At 41.8% G+C, this 27215-nt stretch overlaps 1 protein-coding gene across 4 annotated transcripts; it reads right to left on the bottom strand.

Annotated features, from left to right (window-relative positions):
- Nucleotides 1-942: 942 nt before the first annotated feature.
- Nucleotides 943-26827, bottom strand: b3gat1b (beta-1,3-glucuronyltransferase 1 (glucuronosyltransferase P) b). 4 transcript variants are annotated; one of them, XM_079356136.1, is made up of 8 exons: nt 26603-26827; nt 14517-14787; nt 9037-9111; nt 6241-6389; nt 5388-5899; nt 3439-3735; nt 3021-3126; nt 943-2727 (listed from the first exon to the last, which is right to left on the bottom strand). In XM_079356136.1, the coding sequence occupies exons 4-7, from the start codon at nt 6356-6358 to the stop codon at nt 3040-3042; spliced, it is 1014 nt and encodes a 337-aa protein (XP_079212262.1). In that variant the 5' UTR covers nt 6359-6389; nt 9037-9111; nt 14517-14787; nt 26603-26827; the 3' UTR covers nt 943-2727; nt 3021-3039. The 4 variants fall into 4 exon arrangements, with proteins under 4 accessions (XP_079212262.1, XP_079212263.1, XP_079212265.1 ...); XM_079356137.1 differs by lacking the exon at nt 26603-26827 and adding an exon at nt 22779-22939; XM_079356139.1 differs by lacking the exon at nt 14517-14787.
- Between the last annotated feature and the right edge of the window lie 388 nt (nt 26828-27215).

Below are 27215 nucleotides of genomic sequence, written 5' to 3'. Positions count from 1 at the left end.
GCATTTCACACTAACTAGCTAGCTAAGTAGCAGAATTGTTTTAGAGCTATAAAGTAACTATGCATGTTAGGCTGTTAGCTGGGGGCTAGCTAGTTATTACTACCAGCAGAGAAGAATACTTACTTTCTTGAAAAACTTTGTTATATCCACTCTGCATTCATGTCTTTCTCATAATGCTGTTCTAGTCGCTCTGTGTGTACTTCATCTTACACACACGCTGCAGGAGTGCAAGCTAGGTCGCGGGGGAAAACGCGGACTGGATTGTCATGTGGGCATTCTCTATATGAACAAGTGGAATGGATTAGATAACGACTCTCTACAAGGGATGGCAATTTACTGTTATCTCTGTACTCGACTACTCGAATTACCCAATGGAAGAGTGCTCGAGTACTCGCAAATTATTATTTGCATGATTATTATTTAAATCTTGCATCAGACGCGAGATTTTTTTATGCCTGTAAAATGTCAAACACCAAGTAAAAAGCCTGTATGCCTTTTATTCCTGGAAAATGACAAACATACAATTTTAAATATATAAATAATATATATATATATAAATAGCCAAAATCAGAAAGTGATTGTCGTGTCACGACAGCAGCGTAGGCTATATGTACTTTATACTGTGTTGCTTATCACTCTCAAAGAACAACCTCGAACCTGTTGGTCTCTGTGATGGTAGCTTATACTCCGGCTCGACAAACACCCTGAGCTCTCTGAAGATCTTTCTAAAAGACTTAATGGAAGTATATCTGAAGTTAACGTTTTGGTTATTAGCAGGCTAATGACGTGTGCTAAAAGGGCTGGCTAATTACGTGACGTTTCAGTCTCCGTTGATTTCCAATCAAACTAATATTTCTTTGGTATGCAATTTTAACCCCACAAATCTTGCACTCAACATCCATTTTATCATTTTGTCATCACTTTTCTTGACCGACATGTCGCAGGTGTCGCAGACAGTTCTGTATTTGTTGTGCATTTGTTTTCTGTCTAATTTGTCCCTTGAGAGTTGCCGTAGCTGCCTGTTGTTTTTGTTGACGTCTGGCTCGTGTGTACTGCAGCTGAAGCCGTGACCGGAGAAGTCATTACCTTTGTATCCCGTTAATTATTTTCCTTGCTAGTATATTCAGTGAGGCGAAAATAAAAAATCTGGGTCACAAGAATAACGCTATATGAGCCATAAGCAGCGCGAGTAATAACTTGCAACTCGAATAATCTTGTCTCTACCTTACAAGATGAAGTGAATGGAAACTGACAGATTCATAATCATATTTAAGTAAGCAGTGACAAGTTGGATGATTATTTATTTAAGCTCATATTCTGGCCACTTTATATTGAATTTGTCAGCACATTTTGTAAAAAAACAAAAAAAAAGAGATTTAAAAACACCAAATTATTTAGGGGGGCTTAAGAACATTTTAGGGAGGCTTCAGACCCCCTAAAATAGGCCTATAATGACGCCACTTCCTGGTACACAGAAGGACACAATTTCAAGGCATTGACATAAAAAGCTCCACATTAAAAGTCGTCTTTGTGAAAATGGTAAATGAACGTCGTAGCTTATAAAACAACAAAGAGGCAGACGAGGAATGACTGAAACCACTTCCAAACAACAGAGCCTTTTTACAGTTCAAGCTTTCAGATGCATGAATGAACAATAAATTACTGACCAGTCCTTTAACTGTCACACAGTATGAGAACATTAGCATTTTTTTTTTTGAAACAGAGTATAAAGTCATCCCTTTCAGCCAAGCCAACCATGGTGGGAATAATTAGATTGTGTAAAACGGCTTTTTGAAAAGGATGCACATGAATTCTCAGATTAATGGCCTCGTATCCCGTCGACTCGCGACCGAGAAGTTAATGGTACAAGTTACTTTGAACAATAAATAATTGGGCTGAGAAGCCGTCAGTGCTCCCACTGGGATTTTAATTAGCTTATGAAGAAGTAGACATGTCCGTGGAAATACTGAATTTTCTCTTGGATATGAGCAGACTTCAGTCGTGTTACAGCATGTCAGAGATAAACAAGACTCCTAACACAACAGAGTGCTGGAATAAATCATTGTGTTTTAAGTGCATGTGTTTGTGCTCAACGTGTGCATGTGTGGAGAAGTAACAGGACTCCTAATTAGTGCTGGGTTCAGGGTGCTATCTAAATAGCTCAGTGTTGTACAGTACAGGCGGGGAGGGCTCAGATCCCCTCAATACAGTCTGTCAGTCACTGCTGACTCACTTTAAACAAGGACCCCGTTATTCATCAGTGCAGCCCTGTGCCCGACAGCCAGCTCGCTCCAGAACAAAGGGGCCCTATTTAATGCTAATTGGATGGTAGGCTGGTGTTTTCTGCGCTCACAGGGCTCTTTATTGCTTGCAGTGCCATCTCTTCATGCAGTTTGAAATCGCGCAGCATCCTTTGTCTCATCTCTCCGGGGAGACATCAGTTGGCAGGCTCCTTTTGGCACCTCGAACCAGCGTCTCGCATCAGCCAGCGCTCCGAGCTGAACAAGTCGGCTTGTTTTGTGCTGTTGATGTGCTTTGATAGTCTGTGGACGGATCACGCACATGGCTTATGTGTCCTCCAGGGTTGCACTGCTCTGTGCCTCCCTTTTTTCTACGCAGCGGTGAAGAGCAGCTACTGTGCTGTGATAACATTTGTGACCTCGGCTATCGCTTCAAGAAGCTCTGAGGATGTGAATCCGTGTGGAGAACAAAGGAGAAACCCCTCCTCTGAAACACAGAGGTGGAAAAAAGGACAGGTTACAAGCAGAACTTTTGTGGACTGGACTGAAGCTAGGAAGACGATATAATGGATTTCTTTTACACATAAATAAATGTACTTTTTGTAAATGCCTTCCAGTTTGAATGAGTTGGTGATGAGCTTTTTAGTCTGCACTAAACATTGATTTTAAAAACACCTCGTCACGAGACATTATGTAAATATATGTTTTTCCGAGTGGATCATTTAAAATGCTCTCCTTTCACCCGTCACTGAGAAATAACTGTGAAATCTCTGCTCTTACCTGTGTGAGATCAATTCGGTCATATCTCCACGTTAGGATCCGTAAATCCTTTCTTGCCCTCATTTACCAGCACAGGCTTCTCTGTCCGTGTGTGCCATACTAAAACCTGCCAGGAGAAAAGAGGGGAAGGAGAAATAAAGACTTATAAACCACGAGAGGAAAAAAAAAGGCATTTGGCTTGAGGTGCTGCACAGCGGTTCTCTATTTCATCACACCTGCTACTAAATGTCTGGAGGAGGAAAGAAGTGTCATTCAAATGAGCTTTCATCTGACAGAAGACTGACGCTAAGAACAAATTGTTTTGACAGTCAGGGATCTGAAGACTCGTCCTCGTGGTTTACAGAAGCAGCATGTTGTGTTTCAAGGTTCACACAGGTTGCATCACATTTCAAACATGCACAGATCCTCCTGTTCTTACCTTGGTGCAGTTCGCAGCCTTCGGCTCCAAGTCGCTGAGCGTAACCAGCTCTTTTAATAAGCTGCTCTCCTGATAGCCTCCCTTCACTCCTCGCAGTTTAAAATAAGCCTGAGGTTTAGACAGGATGAGGTGCAGGTTCACTGCGAACCCGGCCATGTCTATAGCAAACGGCCGGTGTGGGTCAAATACAGTCTTCCAGCCGTACACCTTTCCAAAGGTGTTGACTTTAGGCGACTCGTAACGAAGGCCGCCCACGAAGGCCACAGGCCACACGGACACCTTTTTAGTTGAGCGCATCTGGAAGTTAAAACAGAGACAGGGAAGGTGAGTCATTTTAAATGTCATGAATCCTGTATTATCAGTAATACTTCAGAGGTCTCTCTCGCTCCATCCGTCTTATTGGAGAGAAAAAAAAGAATGAATAATTGCAATCTGGAGTTAGAAACTGACCGCATGCACCCACCCTGAAGGAATCCAACCTGAGTTACCATGACAACCTGAATGCACAAAGACCATAGAACTATTTCATCTTGTTCTCGACTCGGTCTCAGTCCCGATCCCTAAATGTCTTGGTGTTGGAGGACTCTGGTCTCGGTTTAGTCTCGATTACAACAATAACTCAATGTGATGTGATTGTATCAAAAATATTCAAACCCTCGTAAAAGCTTTCCTCACATGTTTGTGGTTTCATACTGGCACTTTGAGATCTCCTGATGATAAGGGCATTATAAATAAAATGTATTATTATTATTCATAATCTTGTTTAAAATCCTCCTAAATTCAATTCAAGTTAAAGAAAACTTTATTTGTCTCCAGGGGAGCAATTCAAAGACAGACAGAGCAGTAAATGAACGACAATGCAGCTGTACTAAAATTAGACAAAGAAAATACAGTGCTGATAAAAAGTAAAGTTTCAAAATTTAAAAACAAAATGTAAAATAGAAAAAGACAATATGCTCAAGTGACATGGAAACAACGTCCACCTAAACTGCCAAACCTTATACAACGTAAAACTGAAACAAGTTGCAGGAAAACCAAAAATATTTATTTAACAAAAGAACAAACTTCCTCAAAATAATAAATCCAAAAAAGCAAAAGTACAAAAACAAACAAATCCAGTGAACAGATGACGGACAACAGACTAAACATGATAATCAACAAACAATTCAGACAGACTGCAGAAGACATAAGTGGGTAACAAACAGACTAAATAGACATGAGGTCATCAGACACAGGTGAGACTAATCAGGGTCATCAAACAGGAGGGAAACACAAGGAACACAGAACCCAAGACCAGAACACTGAGGACGAGTACAAAGTCAAACCTGACACTGAAAACACAACCTAAACCAGATATTACAAAATAAAACAGGAAACACTAAAGACTAGACTTAAAACACTAAACCAAGAACATCACAGACAACAAAGGACACAAGGATACAAAGAAACACTGAAGACTGAACTCAGACACGCTAACACACAGGGACAAAAAAACAGAACTAAAACAAGACAGGAAATCACAACTAAATCATGACAAAAACATACGAGGAGACCTTTAGAAAATACCTTAAAGAAAGACTTGACAGGCTGTAGAAGGACATGCCCCCCCCCAACCTCCTCTCCTTTTGGGATAATTATTACATTTCTGTCTTTCTATTGAAGCTTTCATTTGTTTCAGTCTTTTATGTGCCTCTTTTGGCGTTCTTTATTTCCAAAATGAGCGGAGCTATGCACACACACATTGAGAAATAATTCTCTGTATTTATGTCACCAAGTATGACGATTGTGAAACGGTCTCTTATCGGGCAGTGGTCCCCAACCTTTTCTCCTTTTACATCCCAGTTCCACTTTTCTACTGTTTCATCTAGTAGTTGCTTTGTTTCAAAACCATTTATATGTGTGACTAAAACAAAATCAAAGATCTAGAATCTGTAAGATGAATACGGTACCTCGTCAAACAGCTCCAGGCTGTAAGTGTTATCATCGTCTGCAAAGTAGACGATCCCCGCCAGGCTGCTGTTCACTCCGAACGTCTCCCTGAGCCATCGCAGGGCCAGATTCCTCTGGATGGTACCCCGAGGTATTCTGGGATCCCTGGTGTCCCCTCGGACCTTATAGGTCCTGGGTGTCTCCACGTTAAGGTGGGTGTAGTTCAGCCCTGTTTCCTGCAGGAGTCGACTGACCAGAGTGGTCCTCCTCTGGGAGTCCTCCACCAGGATCCAGTGCAGGTTGGGGACGTGCAGCAGAGTGTTGGCCAGACGTGTCAGCTCGGCCTTCTGCACGGGTCGGCTGTAGGTGGGGGTGATGACGTGGATGGTGGGCAGGATGTCAGACCACGGAGGGGGCCGGCTGTACACGTACTCAGTGCGCACCACCTCCACGATGTCCCGGTTCTGAAGAGAGCAGGACTCCTTGAAGGCAAAAGTGTTCCTGGAGCCCGAGCGACCGTCGCGTCTGTCATCTAATGAAGGAGAGCGAATGATTACAGCAGGCAGGGCAGCTTTATTCATAAAACACAGGCATTGTAAGAGTTTGCATAAGAAAGCAGTCTGGACCAATGGCGCTAGTGCATGTAAGTGAGGGGGCGGGGCTTTTGAGGGAGCACAGAGGGGAGGGGGTGAGTGAAGACAGAGCATGGAGAGAATGCTACTTTTTAAATCATGCTAGTTTTCAAAAATTGGCGACCTCTGGCTTCATGTCAACATGTGAAACACATGTACCACAGATCCCAACATGCTTTAACACAAACGCACATTTGTTGCATGCTGGTAGGAATAAAAAATGGAAATGAGCAAATTTCACCTTTGCCCTTCCGAGCGGCGAGCAAAGGAGTGATGGCATTCTGGTGCCAAACAGTGATGAGCAGTGTCCACGGCAACACGATCAACACGATGGCGATGATGTCTCGTCTCTTCGGCATCTCCAGGGTCAGACCTGAGTCATCGCACAACCTGCATGACGTGAAAAAAAACAAAACAAGGTATAGTGGCTGTGCAGCAAAGCTGTCAAATAAGGTTTTAAATGTTGTTAATAAAATCTTTCATAACCAAAAGCATTTTACAGTTTTATAAGCTGTAAATAAAATCGACTATATATAAAGATCCTATCAGGAGTTTTGCGTGTGGTCATCAAACTTCTGAAATTAATAAAGAGGCCAAAAATGGACTTGGCTGCAGAAAGGTCTTTATTTACAAAGATTTCAATGGTTTTGTATCCCTGGTGATACAGAAAATAGAATAAGATTTTTCCCGTCAGATTACCCTACTGAAAGGTAAAAGAAAAGACGTGCAGCTTTGTCCACAGGGGGGTGCTAACGTCAACACAAAGCAAAACTTCCTCACAGGACCTGCAGTATGTGAACTCCACCACCAGGGGGCTTTCACGCAAAACAATAACAAAGGTGACGTCAATGCTGGTGAGAAATCCTTGTAGTAATTTTCCCTGCTACTTGTTTAATCGTGGGTGGGGGGAGGGAGCGGGGCCCATGATTAAATTGAAGTCTCAGTTAACCGTTGTCATGACGACCAGATGTCACGGCAAGCAGATGTTTACCAACGATGTATCCAAGTATAATGCACATGACGTTTTTTTTTATCACAACAGTACAGTTCAAGCTGCCTTATTGTATGGAGGGGTCTTTGACAACATCGGATGTTTCCACGGCAACAAAAATGTAATGGTGTGTAATCATCAAGACGACCGCTGCAACAAGACGCGTCCCATTACAACTCTAAAATTACAGGTTTTGTCTGTTGGAAATCTTTGAGGTAATGTTAAATGAAGCTTAGCGAAAGTTCAGTAAGGAAGACTTTAAGTGATCCACAATCAGGTTTCTCAGTCACCCTTTTTCACGCTATCTCATTTCCGCTGTCATTCTCGAGCTGTCAGTTTGGGCTGTCCGCAGGTTAATCAGCTGTTCTGTCACCGGACCTCATCTAACCAATAGCGCAGCGTTCCTCCTTCGTTTTCGGCCTATCATCGTTCAGCTCTCCTTTTAAATATGATCCTTTTTCTTCCCTAGTTCTTTCAAGCTGGCTTCGTGCGCCCCTCCACCTCCCCATCACCGCCATCTTCAGGAGCAGAGGCAACTCCCATCAATCTTTCCCCATCCGGTCTCATCAAATCATCAGTCCTCCACCACCAGGGTCTGGACTCCATGGGGGGATCTATCCTAATGACGAGCAGGACTTCATCACAAAAATCGCATCTCCACCCCATAGAGTCCAAGCGCCAAAACATTCTGTCAATCTTATTCTGTCAATCACTTTTTCATTGTAATAAATTCATTCTTAATATCACTTGTCTCTCCTGATTGAAGTATATATACACAACATAGGTTTACTCTTTTTCAAATTATTGATTTTATGGCTAAAGAGTGAAAGTTGTGTTCAGCAGAGTACATTCAGAACCATCATCCTTTCTGAAGGACGCATTCACTGCTTCAGGGTTTCTGCTTCCTGTCCTCAGCTCATGAATGGATGAACTGGTTGACTGAGTTTTCTCAGTCTAATGGCCCATCGCGTTACGATCGTGGCCCTCTATTATCACAATGTTGCTGCGGGGCTCAAACTACGAGGAAAGGCCGAGCCTGCTGGAGCTGCTGCACCGACGAAAAATAGGTCAGGAAAGACGATGAACTTTTTTGTCGTTTTGAAAACTCGCTGGTGGAGCAGGGAACATCTGAGTAAATAATTTAAAGAAGGCCACAGCGCGGATGAAAGGGTCCAGGCCATCACAGCCTGGAAACGTTCTGCACAGACAGAAACGAAACGGACCGACTCTGCAGCGTTCTTGGAAATGATTTATCCCAAAGGAAGAGACTGCAAGTCCTTCATTACTACTTTCCTGTTTCCAGCCTATTATCAATGATTGGAGAATAACACAGAGTAGCACAAAAGAGCATGATGTAAAAGAAGAACAAGTTTGATATGTTTGGTGACTGAGTATGACCTCATTGACTGCTGAAACCATAAACTGTGAATATTCATGGATGAACCCTGAGTGATATCAGCCGTCTGTTCCTGCAGGGAGGCTCATCAGCAGCAGCCGCCATGTTGGAAATGCTGTCTCAGCCTAACGACAGGCTGGGAGCTGGAGTGGGGGGGCGGGTCTTGTCCATAAGGAAAATATCGTCACAGACCTATTTCATTTTTTTATAAATCTTTTTTACCAGGCTTTAACTGCTGTAAAAACTGGCTTTTTTAAAATGTGGTTTTCCTGCAGTCAGCCTCAAGTGGACACTCGATGAACTGCAGGATTTTGCACTTCTGTATTTACTTAATTTTTAACACCACAGATTGCTGCTTAGTTAAAAAAAAGAAAAGAAAAAAAAGACCCAGGCTCCATTTATTTAGTTGTTTCATTTCACTCATACATCCAAGGTTATACCCATCTCCTAAGAATCATCCAGTGTTTAGAAAGCACTACCATAAACCCGAATCTTCAAGGAAAAAATCTATAGCATAAAAAAAAAGGAAATGTTCAGTCATGATAAATGTTAACTCAAGTCATTCAGGAGTACAGCAGATAAGAAAGGTATGAAAACATCACCATGAGTTTGGATCAATCAGACGTCAAGAAAACACGTTTTGATCTTACCTTTGTCCGTATCCATCACACGTGGTCAGCTGAAGGGCGGAGGCCTGGAGAGGACGAGCGTTTCATTCGATCGTCCTGCAGAGAGAAAACACAAGTAGCTTTAGGTTCTGTTAACAGGCCTGTCATGAATCACAGGCTCACGCTGTTTAATCTGTTTAATTAACAGTCTGTCTCCTGTTTATGTGATCTGCGTTAGATCAACATGTTTCTCTTCCATTTTGGGTTTGTAAAAAAAAAAAAAAAAGAAGCATTGAAGAGTGCCGATTCTCTGATTGGGTTTCTCTGCACGTTCTGAATGTTTTTTATTCATCATGGCAGCATAAACAATGGAGCCATGCACAGTATGGTGCTGCTTCAGAGTGTTAAAGCATGTTTCAGGTATTTTAAATCCAGAAAGGCGGATGAAAGGTGGGACGGACGGACGGTGATCTCCTGAGGTGAGACGAGAAGGAGAGATGCAGAAGTGCTGTATGAGGCTGCCATAAGAATATTTTCCTTTATATATGTGTAGTTTGAGAATCATAATATCAACAACAGAGCAGAGAACAATATGCTGACAGACAACCTCTCCCTCTCCCTCAAGGTGAATTCTCCTGATTGTATCCTGTTGCGTTCTCAAAGCAGCTCACTCGGACTTAATGCAGGAAAAATACTCGGAGCTGTCAGAGAGAAAACTTCGATATTTGCTGCTCCTCCTTAAATTATCTAAGTGCTCTGTGAATGCACTCGTGTGTCTGTTCTCACTTCGCTCTCGTTGTCATGGTTGTTGTGATCTTGTTTTATTTTAGTTTTCTTTCTTTCCCTCGTGTTCTGTTTATGTTTCCTAGTGTTGGTTCTTTCCTTTCCTTTCCTTGTTTCCTTTCCTCGTCTCGTGTTTACTTTAGTCCTTAGCGTGCTTCCCCGTCTCCTCCTTTGTTTCCTGTACGTTTATTTCCTGTGGAAGCAGTTTACGTGGCGGCCATGATAGGAGCTGTTCGAATTCTCTAAAAGTTAAGGAAAGGTGGCTCAATGCTTCCTTTATAACCTCCTTTAGCAGAGGAAACACTGGACCATCCTTTACGACAGGAGGTGAGAAAGTGCCGCCCCCACAATTCACTGCAGCTGCAACTTTTAAAGCGACTCGCGCATCCGACCCGTATCCGAGCGTTCAGGAAAACTAAGGATCTGTCAGAGGAGAAATGTGGACACAATCTGCATATTGATCTGTATATTGATTTGACTGATGATTAGTCACAGCCTTTTTATTTATTTCATTGGTTTGTATTGAGGTAAACTCTGAAGGTGATTTCCTGGTATCTAATAAAGCCAATGTGCTCTCTGTGTTTCCCTCCTGTCTTGATGACCCTGATTGTCCTCACCTGTCTGATTCGTCTCACCTGTGTCTGATCACCCCTGTGTCTATTTAGTCTCTGTGTTGCTTCCCTCATGCTGTCAGTTCATTGTTTGTAGTTTGGGTGTTGTGTAGTTTGTTGTGTTAGTGTGAGCGGTCTCCTCGGGTTATTTGGAGTTTCACTGTTTGTCATTTTGGGGTTTTTTTGAACACCAAGTTTTTGCCTTTTTTTTCAGTTTAAATAAATTTTAGTTTTTACCTCCCTGTTTTCTGCCCATGACAATCGTCCTTAGCTGAAGGTCAGAGGTCAAAGATGCAGTCCCCTGTGTATAGTTTAGTGAAAACAATCTTACACTCTTATTTGCTGCTGTCAGTATCTGAGCTCAGATATCTGTAATCACACTCACACAGGATTGATTCTGTTTGTCGTCGTGAGCCCGATCCTCTGCTGGTTAATCACCAGTCTTTAGACATAATTAATCCTTGATTAAAAAAGGATCAACCTCACTCTGAGATCAAAGGTTGTGCTTCCTAATTAACACGTCGGGTCAGCTTTAATGGGGTCATATTGGAACAGTGTGTCATTTATACAGACAGGCTAATTAATAATGCAAATCATACTGATAAGAAATGACTCACTCTCCAATTCCTCTTCACTTTGGATCCTCGTTTTAAGATGAACGCAGACGTTCGGAATGATGGAATAACTTTTTATTATCACAGTCACAAACATTTACTGCTGATATTTCCCAAAGTGCCAACAGTTAAAGTGTCACCTTGGCTTTTTTTTTTTTTTACTGCATAAAAAAGAGCTGAACAATGTGCGGACTGTTCTCTCTCTTTTTTATTTTGTAGTTTCACGTTTTGAGTGCTGCACCTTCATGCAGTTTGCTTGGATGTTGCCCACACTGGTCCTTGTTCACCTTCCAGGACAGTTCCAGTAAAGATACATGAAGTGAGTCAGGCTCTGAAATGTGCATGAAAAAAAAATAAATCTGCATGTTTTTTGTTTTTTTTTAAAAGTCACAGATCAGTAGTTGTGACTCGAAATATAAAATCTTTACAGGCTAGAAAAATGTCTCCATCAAATTTTGCCGGTTAAGAAGTTGTATCAATCTGCCGAGTGTTTTTCTTAAGATATCCTGCAAGCTGACAGACGCAAACAGAAAAACCTTCCCGATGCTATCAATGACGACCAAGAACTAAACTACACTGCAGTGAAACACAAACATCCAGGGAGCTTCCTGTCCTGAAGGAGCACGATCCCAGTGAGCGAGCTGACTGGAACTCAGCTTTAAAACTTGGGTCACTGCAACCAGCAAATGTCTGGTGTACAGCAGGGACGTGACTTCATCCAGTCACTTGTGTTTTACTTGATCTTTTACACAGCTGAGCCAACAAATGTCCAAACTGTTTATGTCATTTTGAGTTAATCAACAACGCAGAAATAATCTAAAAGTGTCTGTTTGTGTTTATCCTCTTTGCTTTCTGCAGCTGCATAAAGAATAACGACTTTACTTGGAATGATGCATCGTGATGGTAAAATTTGGTCTTCCTATTTAAAGATTTGACAGTATAAGTTAATTAAGCTGCATCAACATTACAAGGCGTTGTTTGTTTTTTTCTTCCTGCTGTGGAAAGTCATCGCTAACTGTGTTGTATTCTTTGTGTGCAGGCACTGAACCGTGACGCCGAAGTGCTACCTGTCAAAACAACAACAAACAACCTCTCTCCCCCATAATGACATCAAACTGACCTCGAGACTGAAACTCTCAACGCAGCTCGAGTGTGTTTGTGTGCAATGCCATGATTGCACTCTCAACAGGGAGGACTTGATAAGAAATATAAATAAGCAGGAGCACATGTGGACCTGCATGGAGTTAAGTGCTGGAAACAAGACTCAGGTCTACATCAAAAAGCTAATGATTGCACTCCAGCGCTCCCTAATGACAGACCCTGACTGGATCAAAGACCGAGGAGGAGGAGGAGGAGGAGGAGGAGGAGGAGGATGGAGTCAGGCTCAGTCTGAAGGTTCTTAGCGTGTGTTTGAATTGTACGCCACAAATATCAAACTTGTCTTTTAAATCCCGTGTCAGCTGGGAGATCCATGCTAACAATGTTAGCTGACGACAGGATGAAGGAGAACGGGGCTGATCGGGGATTCAGACTCAGAGAATTATGATTCAAATTAAAACAACCCAAGTGTTCAAAACAACAGACAGGCTCTGTAATATTGGATGCAGATAGAGATGCAGACGCAGCACACAAACGATGACCTCCTATACTCCTGAAGATCTTTACTTTTTCTTTTTTTTATTATTATTCTGCATGTTCAGCAACAGCTCACATAACTTTTGAAGCAAATAGCAGAATATGTTGAGAATTTATGCGTCTGTAAAACATTAAAGAGATTTTATAAGGTAAAGAAATGGGTTCAAATAAAACGTGTTTGACGACTCAAAGTGCTGCACGTTCACACACTGATGGCAGCGGTTGCTATCCGACCTTCAGCAGGAACAAATCCCACACGGACAGCACGGACGTAGCTGACGAGGCAGCACGAGCAACTTGGGGTGAAGTGCCTTGCCCAAGGACACATGGCTGCAGGAGCTGGGGATCAAACCCAAGACCTTTCGCTTGAGAAACAACCTCTTTGTGACCGACAAAGAATCTCAAATATATTTTAGTAAAGAATTATCTGAGTATCTAAATAACTGCATTTTCTCTTCCTGTAAAACATTTCCAGTGTCTGGTGACTCGTCCTGCACTTCGGGGCAGTTTACTAATTTTCGACCAATCCAATCGTGTTCATCCCAACGTTACGTCTCGACTTCCATCGTTTCATTGGTTCTACACGGTTTCATTGAGAAATAGGTCACAACACGACAGTGAGACGCTCTCCAAGTTCAGTTTCAAGCGTGCAACGTTTACGTTCATAACTTTCAATAAAAAAAAAAAATGTTTTAATGGTATTTTAATGAAGAATGTTTTATATATATATATATATATATATATATATATATATACATAACCTGAGGTTCAGTGACCTTTGCTGGTAGAAGTTTTTTAAAATGAAAAAGTAATATTTAAAATATTTCACGCAGCCTAAACATCTTTACCTTAAAGTCAAAAGTCAAAAACGTTTTCCTGAAAAAAATAAAACGTCGACCCAAACACAACAGTAATGTCGCTCAGTCATCACTTACAGTACGGCTCTATGTACATGTGTGGCGTCGACTGTGTCTGCAGTTTAATTATGCTTTTCGTGATAGAAATATGTTTGGTGATATGAAGAGGGATATGTTGAATTTCATGATTAAATCAGGAAATGCTCATTACTATATTAATTAATCCCATAACTCTGAATGTTGACTCATGCATGTGCGTGTGCGTGTAGGACATCTGCAGGTAATCTGCTGTTTGCATTTGTCCTTTAAATCTGTGTGAGGTGTACAAGTCGAGCCTCGCTGCACGACTCGTTGTGAATTCTAAAATTCAGGTGCCGTGGGATTTTTACGGATGAGTCTCTGTGAAATTCTTCAAACTAAAGTCACAGAAACTTTCAGAAGTTTTTCGTCTCGGCTGCTCTCCTACAGCTGCTGCTGCTCCAGTTTTGTATTCTGTTCTGTGTTTTGAGGCGACATTTCTTCAACCTGAACTGAGCGCTGACCCCGACTGAATATAAACGCAGTAAAAATGTCGGCAAATGGTGATAAACATGAATGAGAATTAAATGTGTTTACATGAAGATCTTTTTTTAAATGGATTGTAATTGTAGGTTTTTAACTTAAAGGAGCAGTATGTAACTCTGACACCTAGTGTTTAAAATTGGTACTGCAGTCCAAACTTTAATTATTCTCTTTCAGCTTAGTAGTTAATGTTTTTATTATTTGAGTTGTTGGCTTTGTTTTTGATATATCATTACAATGTGATCTTTTTTATGTTGATAATAAATACGTTTTACTATTTGTATATATGCAATGTTCCTTTTCCTTCTCCCCTTTATTTTGAAAAGCACGAAAATAAACGTTTCTGTTGATTCTATTTGCTCTTTAAAAGGTTGGTTGTGCAAAAACATACCAACAACTTTTACACAAACTGCAACAAATAAATAAATAAATCCAAGAATACCATCTAGAAGCATACTTACTGATATGTGTGTTGACGCTGCTCGGTCTCGCAGTGTAATCCTGCCGGGTCTCTGTGTTAATGATGACGCTGCTAATAAAGTTTCAGGCCCTTGATGTGTCAGCTGAGATGAGCAGAACAATCCATCAGCTTCTCTTCCCGGCGAGTTGGAGCGTGTTTGGCGCACATTTGAGCCGCAGAGTTTGGGTTGACAAGTCGTGGATTTGGTTGTCAGCATCCGGTGGGCGCTGCTATCCAATCCTGGGGTCGGATCTCGTCCTCGGTGCCGGCCCCTGCAGAGACAGAGGAGGTCATCCCTCTGGAAGAATGCTGCTTCTCTTCGCAAAAACAAAGACTGGGATTGTCAGAGCTGATGGCGAGGGGATGGGGCAGAGGGGCAACCATGGCCGGAGGACTTGGGACAATAGAATAAATCACATGAAAAATGTCACAGCCACACGAATGGAATTCCTACTGCAGGATGAAGCCTGATTGCAGAAATTAATGGAGTTGTGCATAACGTGGGAGTTGTTTATCTGATGCACAAACATCCACAGTCACATGGTCCACTAGTCAAACAGTGAGGACGTTTCTATTCAGTTAGCTTTCATTTCCTGACAGGCATATGAAAGGAGCGCTTTCTGAATAGACTCCTGTGCTTGAAAAGTGTAATAAAGGGAGTGGGTAAAAATATGCCTGCAGTGTACAGAGCTGCACAGATGGAGAGGAGGCTGCACGGCTTCACTCTGTAATTAGGGAGGACGGTTACAGTTTGGCGTGTGACAGAAAGTGTCAGGGCTCTAAATGAAGCTGTTATGAGCAGGTGGCACTGACGATCGACCTTTTAGAATTAAAAAAAACACACCTCTTCCTCATACAGTCTGAGAAATGTTTCACTTCAGTTCAGACGACCTTATTTATCCCAGGAGCAGTTTTTACAGCCTACTGAGCCACGAGCAAAAGACGACATCAAGGAGACAAACACATCACAGCAGCATTCACTTACATTCACAGCTCAGCAGATAAACAGGCCAACCAATGAGGAGCCAGCGCGAGCAATCTAGTATTTCATAGATACGACGCCAGGAATGTGTCTAAAAAAATGGATACATAACTTTTGTTTGTTGGAAGCGTCCATTATGGATGTTGAACATTAACAATCCTAAGTGCATTATGTTTAATGTCGGCCTCATAACGATGAGTTGGGAAAACCATTTGGCCGACCCGTTGTTTGCAAACTCTTACAGAGTGGAGGATGTTTGCGTTTAATTCTGGATGGTGCTTACACATGCTGTCTTCTCCCAGTTTTGGGGAGTTGTCCTTCCGTGGCAGCCCTGCAGCGTTTGTCCCAGGAGGGGGGGATGGGCCACGTCATGGGTGGGAAAGCAGCTGAAACTAACTACAACAGGAAGAGGCGGAAATTGCTGCAAATCATGCAAAGGATAATGTGTTTTATTTGATTAATGTCATCTCTAAGATGTGTTTTTTCTTAACATGTTGCTTGCATGCTAACGACGTTATGAGAGCTTTCATTTAGCAACTTTTTTCTTGCCACAAACTGGGCGTCAAATCAGACGGGGCCTTTTGTTCAAAGTTAATAAATGATCATAAATTTAAAAAAAAGAAATTAGTTTTGCTTCTAAAACAGCCAAGAAAAAATAGATTCATCGTTTTTGGACAGACGTTGTTTCTACGACCAGTCAGACAGTATTTAGCGAACCTCAAAGTCTGTATGTAACTCTTTGTGATAAATGAGACTGTAGCTCGAGTTTAATCGAATTATGAAGCAGGCTTCATGACGTGAAGAATATCAACCTCTGTGTCCTCTGTTTACTCGTCTGTCTCTGCTTCTTTCCAATCATGATTTCGCTTTGAGGAAGCGACATGATGTGTTTCATTATCTCAGCATCAGTTCTCAGCTATTTAAAAGTCTCTTTGATTACGCATGTACCTGATCGACCGGTGGGGCTTTTCAATCTCTGACTGACTCAGGAAACAATCTCTGTGTCGCTGCTGTTATTAGGCTGCAGAATAAACGTCCTCTAAAGACCAGCAGCATTAGTGGCATTGAGATCTGCAGTGCGTTGAAATAAAGTGTGCACATAAACAGAATGATTGTGAGAGAATAACTCCTCGCAGCTCAACACCTCCTCCCTAACTGGAGTCTTTATATACCAGCAGAAATGCAACACCTTCAATCGCCAATTCTAAACCGCTCGTCGTGATGCTGCCTTGTCCTCACATGACACACACTGTCATCATAAACAGCAATATGTTTGTCCAAAAAGGACACATGTGAGTGAAAACATCCAGAAATGTGATCCCAAAATAAAACATGATCTGTATTTCACTATCATTACGCCCACGTAGAAAGGATTCACCGTCATAAACGAGGGGTCATGCTATACTGCTAAGAGTCTGTGTTTGACAGATGGAGCCTTAATGAGATGATGATGCTCTCTCTCAAAGGTGTCGCATACTGAAGAAGAAGTGGAAGTGTGCTATTAAAATGCAAATAATTAAAAGTCTGATTAAATGAAATGCTTCTTTTCATGGCTGTGGAAGATAAATGTGTAGGTGATGAAAAACTGTGAGGCGTCAGTCGTCTATTGTCCAGAGGTCTGAATGTTTCATTTCGACACGTCGACTTGGTGATAACTATCTGCTTTTCACTGTGACATCTCTTTCCTTGTCGAAGTCTCGTTTGATTTGTACTTTCACAAAAATGACAAAAAATAAAACGACATGATCACTCCTGATCAGCAGCTTGGTTTACTTTAAAAAAAATAACTTGAATACAAACCCATGACTGTGGCACACGCAGGTTAAAGGAGATCTATCGTACTCACTCTCACCATTTATGTTGTCATTCTGTGACACCTATTGAGTAGCTTTGAAAGATGTGTCGCTTAAAAAACTTCCTTATTTATCTGATTCATCAGTAAAATCACTCATTTCAGCCTCTGCGTGAAACAGTTTATTTTAGCTACTGTCTCTTTAAGGCCCCACTGTCCTCTGATTGGCCAGCTCTGGGGCAAGGGTAATAGACTGGTGTAGTTTTGAGTCCTAAAACCAGGAAGTGAGTTAGCATTTTAGCGCCCTGGGTTCCTAACTCTAAAAGTCAATGTGGATTTTGAATGTGTTTGTGTTTAGACGCCTGAAATAAGGTCTGTGGTTAACACAAGCTGAAGAGATGTTGACGTTTTGTTAGACGAGATAAACTACGTTACCTAAGACCCCACTTGTGACTTTTAAAGTTTTTACACAAACTTTAAACGGCGGTTGCTAACAAGTAGCTAACTGAAACTACAGTGGTTGTCACAGACATTAAACATCATCACACCGGGAACTCTCTCCCTAATCCTCTTTACAGCCTCTAGTCATGTTTTTCAGTGCTCTTGCAAATATTAGGTTCATAAACAACTTATTAAGCTAACGTTTAGCTAGCTTGTCAAATCTGCTGATTAGATCAATGAAGCATAACGGTCGTGACGTCATTATAAATCGACCGCAGGATTAGCTTTTTACTTCTCTGGGCTGCATTAACTCTTCAAACTTCATATAAATGATGTTCATCTGTAAAGATTATCCAGTTTAACAAAACAACAACGAGTCAGAAACGTGTTTGACACAGAGATTATTTTCTGCAATGATCCAAAATCTAATGCAAAAATCCCACAGGCGAATTTTCGTAGGAACCACAGGCGCCATTTTTTCGGGTTGGCCTACAAAAATACGTCATTACTATACCAGTCTATACCAGTCTATTAACTATGCTGGTTTCTATTTAGAGCTGAAGGCTGCTGTGTGAAATAGGACCATAATCAGTGCGCACATGTAACTTTGACCTGCAGCCAAAGTTACATATTTTCAGGCCGCGCTGTCAAGAAAACATTTTCCCTGTTGAAAGTTATTTTACTAGAAAATAGACCTTTGAAACGTGGGAGAGTAACATATTGCTGTTTTAACTGATCTGATGGGACATCATGCTTATTTAGTGTGACTTTCATCATGATTGTAACTTGTGGTCTGGCTCAAACACACACACACACACACACACACACACACACACACACACACACACACACACACACACTCACATTGATCTAACATCAGCAGGGCTCTGATATCAAATATGAGAAAAAAAAAGATATTTGGTGTTATTGATTTTTAAAAAAGTAACCCTTTGAAAGACTTTCTGCTTTTGAAAATGAGAGATTAAACAAATGTGTGTGTGTGTGTGTGTGTGTGTGTGTGTGTGTGTGTGTGTGTGGCTGAATGAAGTCACAGCTTTGTACGGTGAAGATGTGAACAAGTACAGGCGGTGTGAAGTCATCTAACATTTCAGTAAAAAAGTGTTAATGAGTGCAGATCACACACAGAGCCGACGCAGCGTTTCACAGCTCCAAGTGGAAAAATGTTCCCACTCATCGCTCATAGTTTACTTCTGGGACAAGGATTATTATAATATATGTTTCCAAACCCATCTTTTATGATGCACACTCACATCAGATGCTTCTGGCTGAAGCGAGGTCCAGATTGAATCTCTCAGCCTTTTCAGGAACGTGTGTGTTTTTAAATCTGGCCTGAAAATGTGTTTTAAGGTCAGATTTAAAATCAGGCTGCTTGAGAGGTTGTTTTTTCTTCTTTTATCACTTCCTGTTTGTTGTAACACTTTTTACTTTACATGTCCTGCTTTTGTTTTTATGCTGTGGATTGAACAGTGGCTCGGCTGTAATAAAAAAATACCTTCACGCTCATAAATCTGAATTCTCAATTCTCAGGTTTGTTTGGGCCCGATAGGCAAAAATTCATTGAGGGCTGTCATGGTTTAGTTTTGATTTCCTGTCTTGTCTTTCATTCTCATGTTTTCCCTCGTGTGTGTGTGTGTGTGAGTGTTTTCTGATTTACATTTAGTCCTAGTCTTTAGTGTGTTTCCTTGTGTCCTTCTATGTTGTCTGTAACTTTGTTTCCTGTGTTATTTGTGTTTTCAGGTTCTTAGTTTGGTGTTTAATGTTTCTTAGTCATGTTTTAAGTGTTTCCTGTTTTATTTTGTAGTATCTTGTTTTCGTGTTTTCAGTGTCAGGTTTTACTTTGTACTCGTCCTCAGTGTTCTGGTCTTTTTGTGTTTCCCTCCTGTCTTGATGAACCTGATTAGTCTCACCTGTGTCTGATGTGTCTGATGTGTCCCTGTCTTTGTTACCCTCTGTGTCGGTTCATTGCAGTTTTTCATGGGTGTCAGTCTCAGCCCGTCGTTTGTTCCCTGGATTTACTTTGTTTTTCTCTACTTGTTTTTTTTTGGATTTCTGGATTGAATATTGAAGTAAGTTTTGGTTTTGCATTTTGTTATAAATCTGATAAATCTTTTGTTTTTTTCTGCACATGGGTCCTCCTCCCTGTTACTGTGACAGGGGCCCGTAAAACCTGCATTTATTTTTTCTTTTTCTCACCTCAGACGGAGAACTCTTCATTCTCCTTTTTATTGACAAATTTTGGTTTTCACAGGAACAATTCTGCAACGCTTTGCAGTTCATTGACGGTAAGTGCTGTCAGAAGGGGCCCCCTTAGGGAGGTTTCTGACTGTCGCTGCAAAATGTGCACATTATGAGGCACTGCTTTGGCTTGAGAGCATTTGTAGAGAAAGAAAGTCAGTCCAGGAAACGCACAGAACATCTGGTCAATTTCAAAATAAAACTTAATATACAGAATCCTGATGAGTTTCACGCATTTTGTTCGTGTGGAGTGGACGCTATTGTTAATTTTTAGATTTGAAATCTGTGCTTGTGAGAGGAATGTGGAGGAGGACGAGAGTGTGGGAGAGACAGAGAAAGGTGGAGAGTGTATATGATGCCTGTGTGTATGATGTGGCTCTTAAAACAAACAGTAAAAAAAAATGTTACCCGGGTTGGAATCCAACCTGTGGCTTCTTTCCTGTGTGTCATTCCCCGCTCACTATAAAATGGACGACTTCTCAGGATCAACAGAAAGATAAATCAACACCAGCTGCTGCGTCAGTCTTATTTTATCCTATAAAGAACATTTTGCCAGTCACTGTATACTTGTGCAATTCAGACATTATGCAGCGTTGTGTCTGCATTTGTTGGTACTGAATACTTGGATTTATGTTTTTGTTGCCATGGTTTCAAAATAGATATCACTGTGGTTTGATTTTTACTGTAATATAGTCTGATAATCTCATAATGTGACAACCCTTTAAGATCGATCCTTTCTGTATCACATCATGGTTTCACAGTTACATCCCTCATGAAGTCCAGTTTTCATAAAAAACCTAGTCGTGCTGGAGTGTAAAATCACGAGACCAGATTAAATTGAGCTCATTGACATTTACATTAAACAGGTGAGCTGTAAAAAGCACGTAATACTGAAGTGCATAAAAATAAAAATTTTCTAAATCTATATCCTGTTAACAGGTCATATTATGTATAGGAGAGGTTACACGTGATTTCAACACTAACAACAATGCAGTAAGGATAGTAAACCGTTTTGCAGAAAATGTGTGCTCAAAACAGGCCGTTTTAAGATTTTCCCTTTGTGACATCACAAAGGGCAGTAGCCCCTCCCCCAGGTGGGTGACACTCCCACAGCTAGGTGTTTGTTCTGCCCTCTGAGTCTGCCTTCTTACAAACAATAGGACATGGAGCCAGAAAGCAGCGAGTACACCCGAGCCCTTCCAGAGAGGGGGCGTGGCCAGACACAGCTCATTTACATATTTAAAGCGACAGGCACAGAAACAGCCTGTTTTGAGCAGGGCTGAAATAGAGGGGTTTATAGACATGATCAAATACAGGATCAGAGTGGATTTACAACAACACACTTCACACACATTTTGAGACTCCGAGACTGGTTGAAAAAGAGGAGAATATGTGACTTTTTGTCATCGCGTGCACTGTTTGCAATATCAATCATTCACTGTCTTTGGCTTTGAGCTCCCTTTAATCTAATTACTGTGTGAGCTCGGAGTTGGAAAAATAATTTAATCAAGCTGTTCCCTCTCTAATATTCCCATTTTCTCTCTGTTTTGCATACTGCGTTTGTTGGCAGAGTAAATAATAATTATGTGCTTGTTTCCCTGCAGGCAATCAGCGTTCATCAAAATTCACGTCTTATCCAAATATCAGTTCACAAAAATACAATCATTATGAAAGTAATAATTATGTTAAGATGCTTACATGGCCGTGTTGTAATAGAAGCAGCCGGGAGGCAAATGACAATCAGTTTCATCAGAAGTCACTGTGTGCACACTTAAAGTGAGCACGAGTGTAATGTTCTGCTGGGCATGTAATGAGCTTAATCCAATTATTCTCATGATCAAAGACAGAAACAACTCTTCTGTGTAGCTTGTCACGCTTAATGGAAACGTTTCTCATTTTGCCTCAAACTCCAAGCAGAAATTTCTTGTTCATACTGAAGATGAACGCGGTAAAAAGACAGAATTAATCCTTTTTAAACTTGTCCACCGTTTGTCATGGTAAGGCTGCACATTTTAACAGGTTTTATTTCGGTATGATTTTAAAGGACCAACACAAAAAATTGTGCATTCTGTTGACGAAGGGCGAAACATTGAGCTGCATTTATAAAAATGAAAAGCTCTAACTGCTGTGTTATGAAAATCCCAAACTCAAAATGCAAACGCATGTTCTGAAAATTGATTCTCGTGCATCCGACAGATGTCTGCTTCATGCTCTTGTTAGTCAGGCTGACAGTAAAAGCTCAAATCAGCCTGCTTAAATTCCACGGGGGCGATATGAAGGGAAACTCAACTCAACTTTATTTGTCCCCGGAGGGCGATTTGTTGTGCGGCAATTCAAAACAATGACAGCAGACAAGACAGTAAAAAAAGACAAAGGACAAAAGTACATAACCGACACGGTGACAATTCAAGAGGCACCAAATACAAACAAGCAGTCATGATCACTGACTGAGGCTCACAGCAAAGTGCAGAATCCGCTCAGAATACAAGCAGCCCACTGTGAAGTGTACGTCAAAGGAAACATGTTTAAAAGTGCAGCTTACAACACAAATGCATGTACAGAATGAAGATCAGCCTGCATAAGAAAGTAACTGTAATGTTCACCAGCAGATACTGACTGAAGAGACACAGCAGAGGTCAGAAACGCACATTTTAGAATACGTTCTGTTGTCATGGTAACCAATCACGGCAATCATCGCTGTACAGAATGTAGATCAGGGGTGGCAACATAAGGGCCGAAATATGCTCAACGTCAGATACGCAGCCGACAACGCAGGATACGCACTTGCGTACCTGGCGTTGGTGGTCGCACCAAAATGCGCGAGGTACAACTACGCCGGACGTTTGGCGGTTGACGTGCATATAGGAGGCGTTTTCTTTTAAAATGACGGAACAGGACACGATGTTTGAGGAGCGTTTGATGGATGTGGATCGTGATTATAACCATCTTTATGATATCACCCAGCCACTCCACTGGGACAAACATGCCTGCTGCCTGCCCCCTACAGGAGGACTCCGGTAAGACACGTATGTTACGTTTGGACTTTGCGAGTTTAAGCAAAGACAACGCGAGTGACAATCAGAACGCGTACGTGTCCGTTTGGTACTAACGTTGAGCATATTTCGGGCCTAAGTCTCCTGACTCTCTGAGTTCTGCAGGTTAAAACATCGAGGATCCGGCCCATGAGGTCAACATAATGAGTTAAGATTTATGTGAGGTTGGATTGTGTTAAAAGCAGATTAAACACAATTCATGGGTAAGGGAACCATATTAAGTGCTAACCTACTAAAATGCTAAAACAAAATATATGAATAAATAAATTCTGGACATTCAGGATCTGATATTTTCTCTCCAAACTCAAAACACTCAGTAATGTCTCTTCAGCCTTGGTGACAGTTTCTGTGTCAACATTATGAAACGATAAATGGTCTTCAGCCCAGGTCACGTTTATCTATTCGCACCGCAAGTCGCAGAAGCTTGGAGGAAAGACTTTTGTGAAGTCTAGATTTATGTGCAGACGTGTGTTATGTGTTTACGTATATGTATGCACACTTTGTGCGCGTTCCATTTGAATGAATTAGCATTCAATCACATCTCACTGATTGAAAGTATAGCGCACTCCCTGCAGAGGCAAACGCTATAACCCGACACACATTTAAATATATGCATAATTATCTCAGATACATAAACAATCAGCAACAGCCAAAATTAAAGAACCAAGTGAATGCATCAGCTTGACTCAATTATATTGAACACACTGACAGAGCAGCAGCTGCATATATATCTAATTCCTGCCTGTTCTTTGTCTGGATCTTTCAAAGGGCATTACGCACAAACAACTCTCCTAATAAAACGCTTCCTGCAGAACGCTTGTACAGTGTGAGCACGCTGCTCTGTCGGATGAGAGTGCTGCTTTTCTGCGTATTGATCTGCTCATGCAGCATTCCCTTCTTCTTCTTCTTCTTCTGAGGGACCTGTCTCTGATCTGAACCGGCTTTCAAGTGGGCAAAAAAACAAAAAAAAACCAACCTCAAACAATCTGACTCAAAGGCACTTTTCTGTACTGTTCATCAAGTGCAGAGCTGAGCATGCAGATTTGAAAAAAAGAAGAAAAAAAATGGCCGGCCCGCTGAGCTGGTTCGAAGCCAAACGATTTTCTCTTCTTGATTTTTCATCTGAGCTGCATTTAATTCAGCCGAGATATGTTCGATACAGATCACACACTCAGGGACTGATGCAGAATCTAATTGTTTGTGCAGGATTTCAAATGCTGCAGGAAATAGTCCTCTGATGAATTTTCAGGCAGATCTAAATCCCACATGAAACCGTTTCATCAGAACCATTTGTCAATGTTAAGACCAATAAATAAGCTGTGTGTTTGAACAGTTGAACCATTCGGAGTTCAACACATATTCCCATAAAGACTCGGTGATCCAGTGAGGGAGCAGCCAATGAATGCAGCATCTCAAGGCTTTGTTTGTTTTATATTCGATTCAACGTCACAATGTCAAGTTTTAAAAGAACGAAAACTGAAATTACTTTTACACTCTGTTATTGAGTCGTGCCACACACACACACACACACACACACACACACACACACACACACACACACACACACACACACACACACACACACACACACACACACACACACGACTGAAAATAAACACACATACAAACAGGGTCCTACGGACGTGCCCCGATGGAGAGATGTCCGAGTGACAGGGCTGCACATGAAAGGTCGGACTTTGCTCAAGGGTCCTTCTGCAGTGCTCAGGAAGTGAACTGGCCCCTCTCCAGCAACCAGACCACTCCCAGAGTCGAACCCTCCACCTTCCACCCTCCGCTCTCCGACCCAAGTCCCTTCGGACTGAGCTGCTACCGCCTCTCTACGGCAACTTCCTGATTCTTCAAGCTGCCCTGCTTGAGGACTTGAGCTTTTTCAAGCATACAAGTGTGTTTGCGTTTGATTTGATTTGAATTTGAATTGAAATCACGAGAATCTGATGATGCAGATTATAAAAAATGAAAAGTTTGGACTGAAAGAGGATGAGGAAACAACTTGAGGTGATAATGAACCAGTTGTTGAACTTCAGTTCATCAAGAAAATCTCATTGCAGAAAACAAAAACTGTCACACGAGCTGTAATTTTCAACTTGAGTATGTTTCATTCATGCACTGTGTACTTCCTGTTGGCGTTCACAGATTTCCACCCGTGTATTGATTTGGTATGAAATCAGGTCCTTCCATCCCTCATAGAGCCTGTGTGCTCCTCTGATTTCATGACTGTCTCCATCAGCGTGCACAGATTCTGCTGAAGTGTCCCCCTTTGACTCCGCTCCTTGAAACCTGGGACACCCTGCAGCAGGAGCTGAAGCTGTCTAACCCAAATCCCTTCAGGGAATTTAAAGTGTTTTTGAAAAGCTGGAGAGAGAACCTGCTTTAAAATCTCACAGCCACTTCAGTACTTTTCGTTTTCGTGCGTCGTTCTTTGTACTCAGTCAGCGTATTGCTCGAGCTGTTGGTCGGTACAGTCCTGCTGCTTTGCTCCGGTTTATTTTGAGAAGCTGAGCCTCGAATAAAAGTAATAAATACAAGTTATAACGAAACAAACAAGCTGGCTGTTTTGATTATCAGGTAGAAAAAAAAGATAAACACAAACCAGACCAAAGAAAGACTAAATACAGCATCTCCTGCTGCTGTTTAAGTTTGAATCAACATTCAGGACACACAACTAAATTTAGAAAACTTCAAAAAGCATAAAGTGTCCCTGCGGCCAAATGAAAGCTGCAGAATTATTCCAGGCTTGTGTTAGAAGCTGACAAATGGATTGAATGTGTGTGTGTGTGTGTGTGTGTGTGTGTGTGTGTGTGTGTGTGTGTGTGTGTGTGTGTGTGTGTGTGTGTGTGTGTGTGTGTGTGTGTGTGTGTGTGTGTGTGTGTGTGTGTGTGTGTGTGTGTGTGTGTGTGTGTGTGTGTGTGTGTGTAGAGCTCAAGTATCACTATCTCTGTGGTCGGTTGATCTGATCCAGTTGATTCAAAGCTTGCTCATACATCCTCACACTGCTGATTATTTTTATTGCTTTTGTTTTTTTGTTTCTTTTGTTTTAAAAGCAGGGTTGGTAATTTTCTCCTGAAAAAACAAAAAACGTTTAAAGATTTTGGCTGAAATGGTCTTTAAGTCCTGGCAGAAATGAATAATTCACGCATTCTGAAAAAGGTTGGATCAGTTGTGAAGCCCGTAAAAACTTTGAGCAGGAGAAGGCAGAAATGTGTCTTCTGCAGGAAAACCAAAGACGCATGCAAATACTAGAGCAAGTATTTTCTATTCTACTTTTCAGCAGGTGTCCGATGCTTCTGTCATGACATTTTTTTGACCGATTAAATAAGAGTTCACTTTGTGACAAATGTGGTTAACAAATCTGCTCTCACTTCGTGCACTGGACACTCGAGTCCACATGAAACTTCTCTGTGATTCAGCTGCGCAGACATAAAGAAGCTTTGACAAAATGCATCTCTTTTGTGTCTCGTCTTGTTCAACCTATTCTCTGCAGAGCATCCTCCAACAGTCAGAAAGCATGCTGCACCTTTCAAAACAGAGAGAAATGTTCAGACCTTCACAGAAGACCGGAGCAGCTCAGCATCCACGTCGTTCTCTGCTTCCTCCGCCTCTGAGCTCCCACGATTTCTTCCACACAGCTTTAAAAACCTGAAGCTGTCGCCGCTGTCTGCACGGGATCACTGCTGCGACACGCACTGAATGCACCGGGTTTACAGGTGGAGCTGTGTGTCTGGAGAATGCACGCCGGAGCTGTGGCTGCGTGCTCCTGTGCTCTCAGACTGAGATGTGAGAAAAGAAGAGAGGACAGCCTATTTTGCACTTAAACACTCCCTCCCTCCCTCCCTCCCTCCCTCCCTCTGTCTCTCTCCCTCTCTCTCCTCCTCCTCCTCCCACTGCTCCCCATCTCTCTCTATCTCACTCAGCTTCTTGTCTTATTCTTCTCGCTCCCTCTGTTGGCATAGAAATCCCTCTCCTTCCTTCTTCTTGTGCTTTACATTGATGCAAGTTATTCTGTGATTTGTGCAGGAGAAATGGAGGAAGAGTCTGTGTGAGTGTATTTCTGTGGGACTGATGGAGTCTCCCCCCCGCACCACACGACCTCTCCTCCCCCTCCTCTGTGAAACACGCAGCTCCTGACATCCTCCAGAAAAGGGGTCGACAGAATGT

This window comes from Symphodus melops (genome assembly GCF_947650265.1).
Source record: "Symphodus melops genome assembly, chromosome: 11".
NCBI lineage: Eukaryota > Metazoa > Chordata > Actinopteri > Labriformes > Labridae > Symphodus > Symphodus melops.
The sequence above is the reverse complement of the archived record's forward strand: the minus strand, read 5'-3'. Positions and strand labels throughout refer to the sequence as shown.

Coding starts and splice junctions, on each gene's coding strand:
- b3gat1b (XM_079356136.1), bottom strand. CDS start 6,358: ATGCCGAAGAGACGAGACATCATCGCCATCGTGTTGATCGTGTTGCCG. Junction 3,736..5,387: donor GCCTGGAGCTGTTTGACGAG/GTACCGTATTCA, acceptor TTTAACTTCCAG/ATGCGCTCAACTAAAAAGGT. Junction 3,127..3,438: donor AGGCTGCGAACTGCACCAAG/GTAAGAACAGGA, acceptor TTCTCCTGGCAG/GTTTTAGTATGGCACACACG.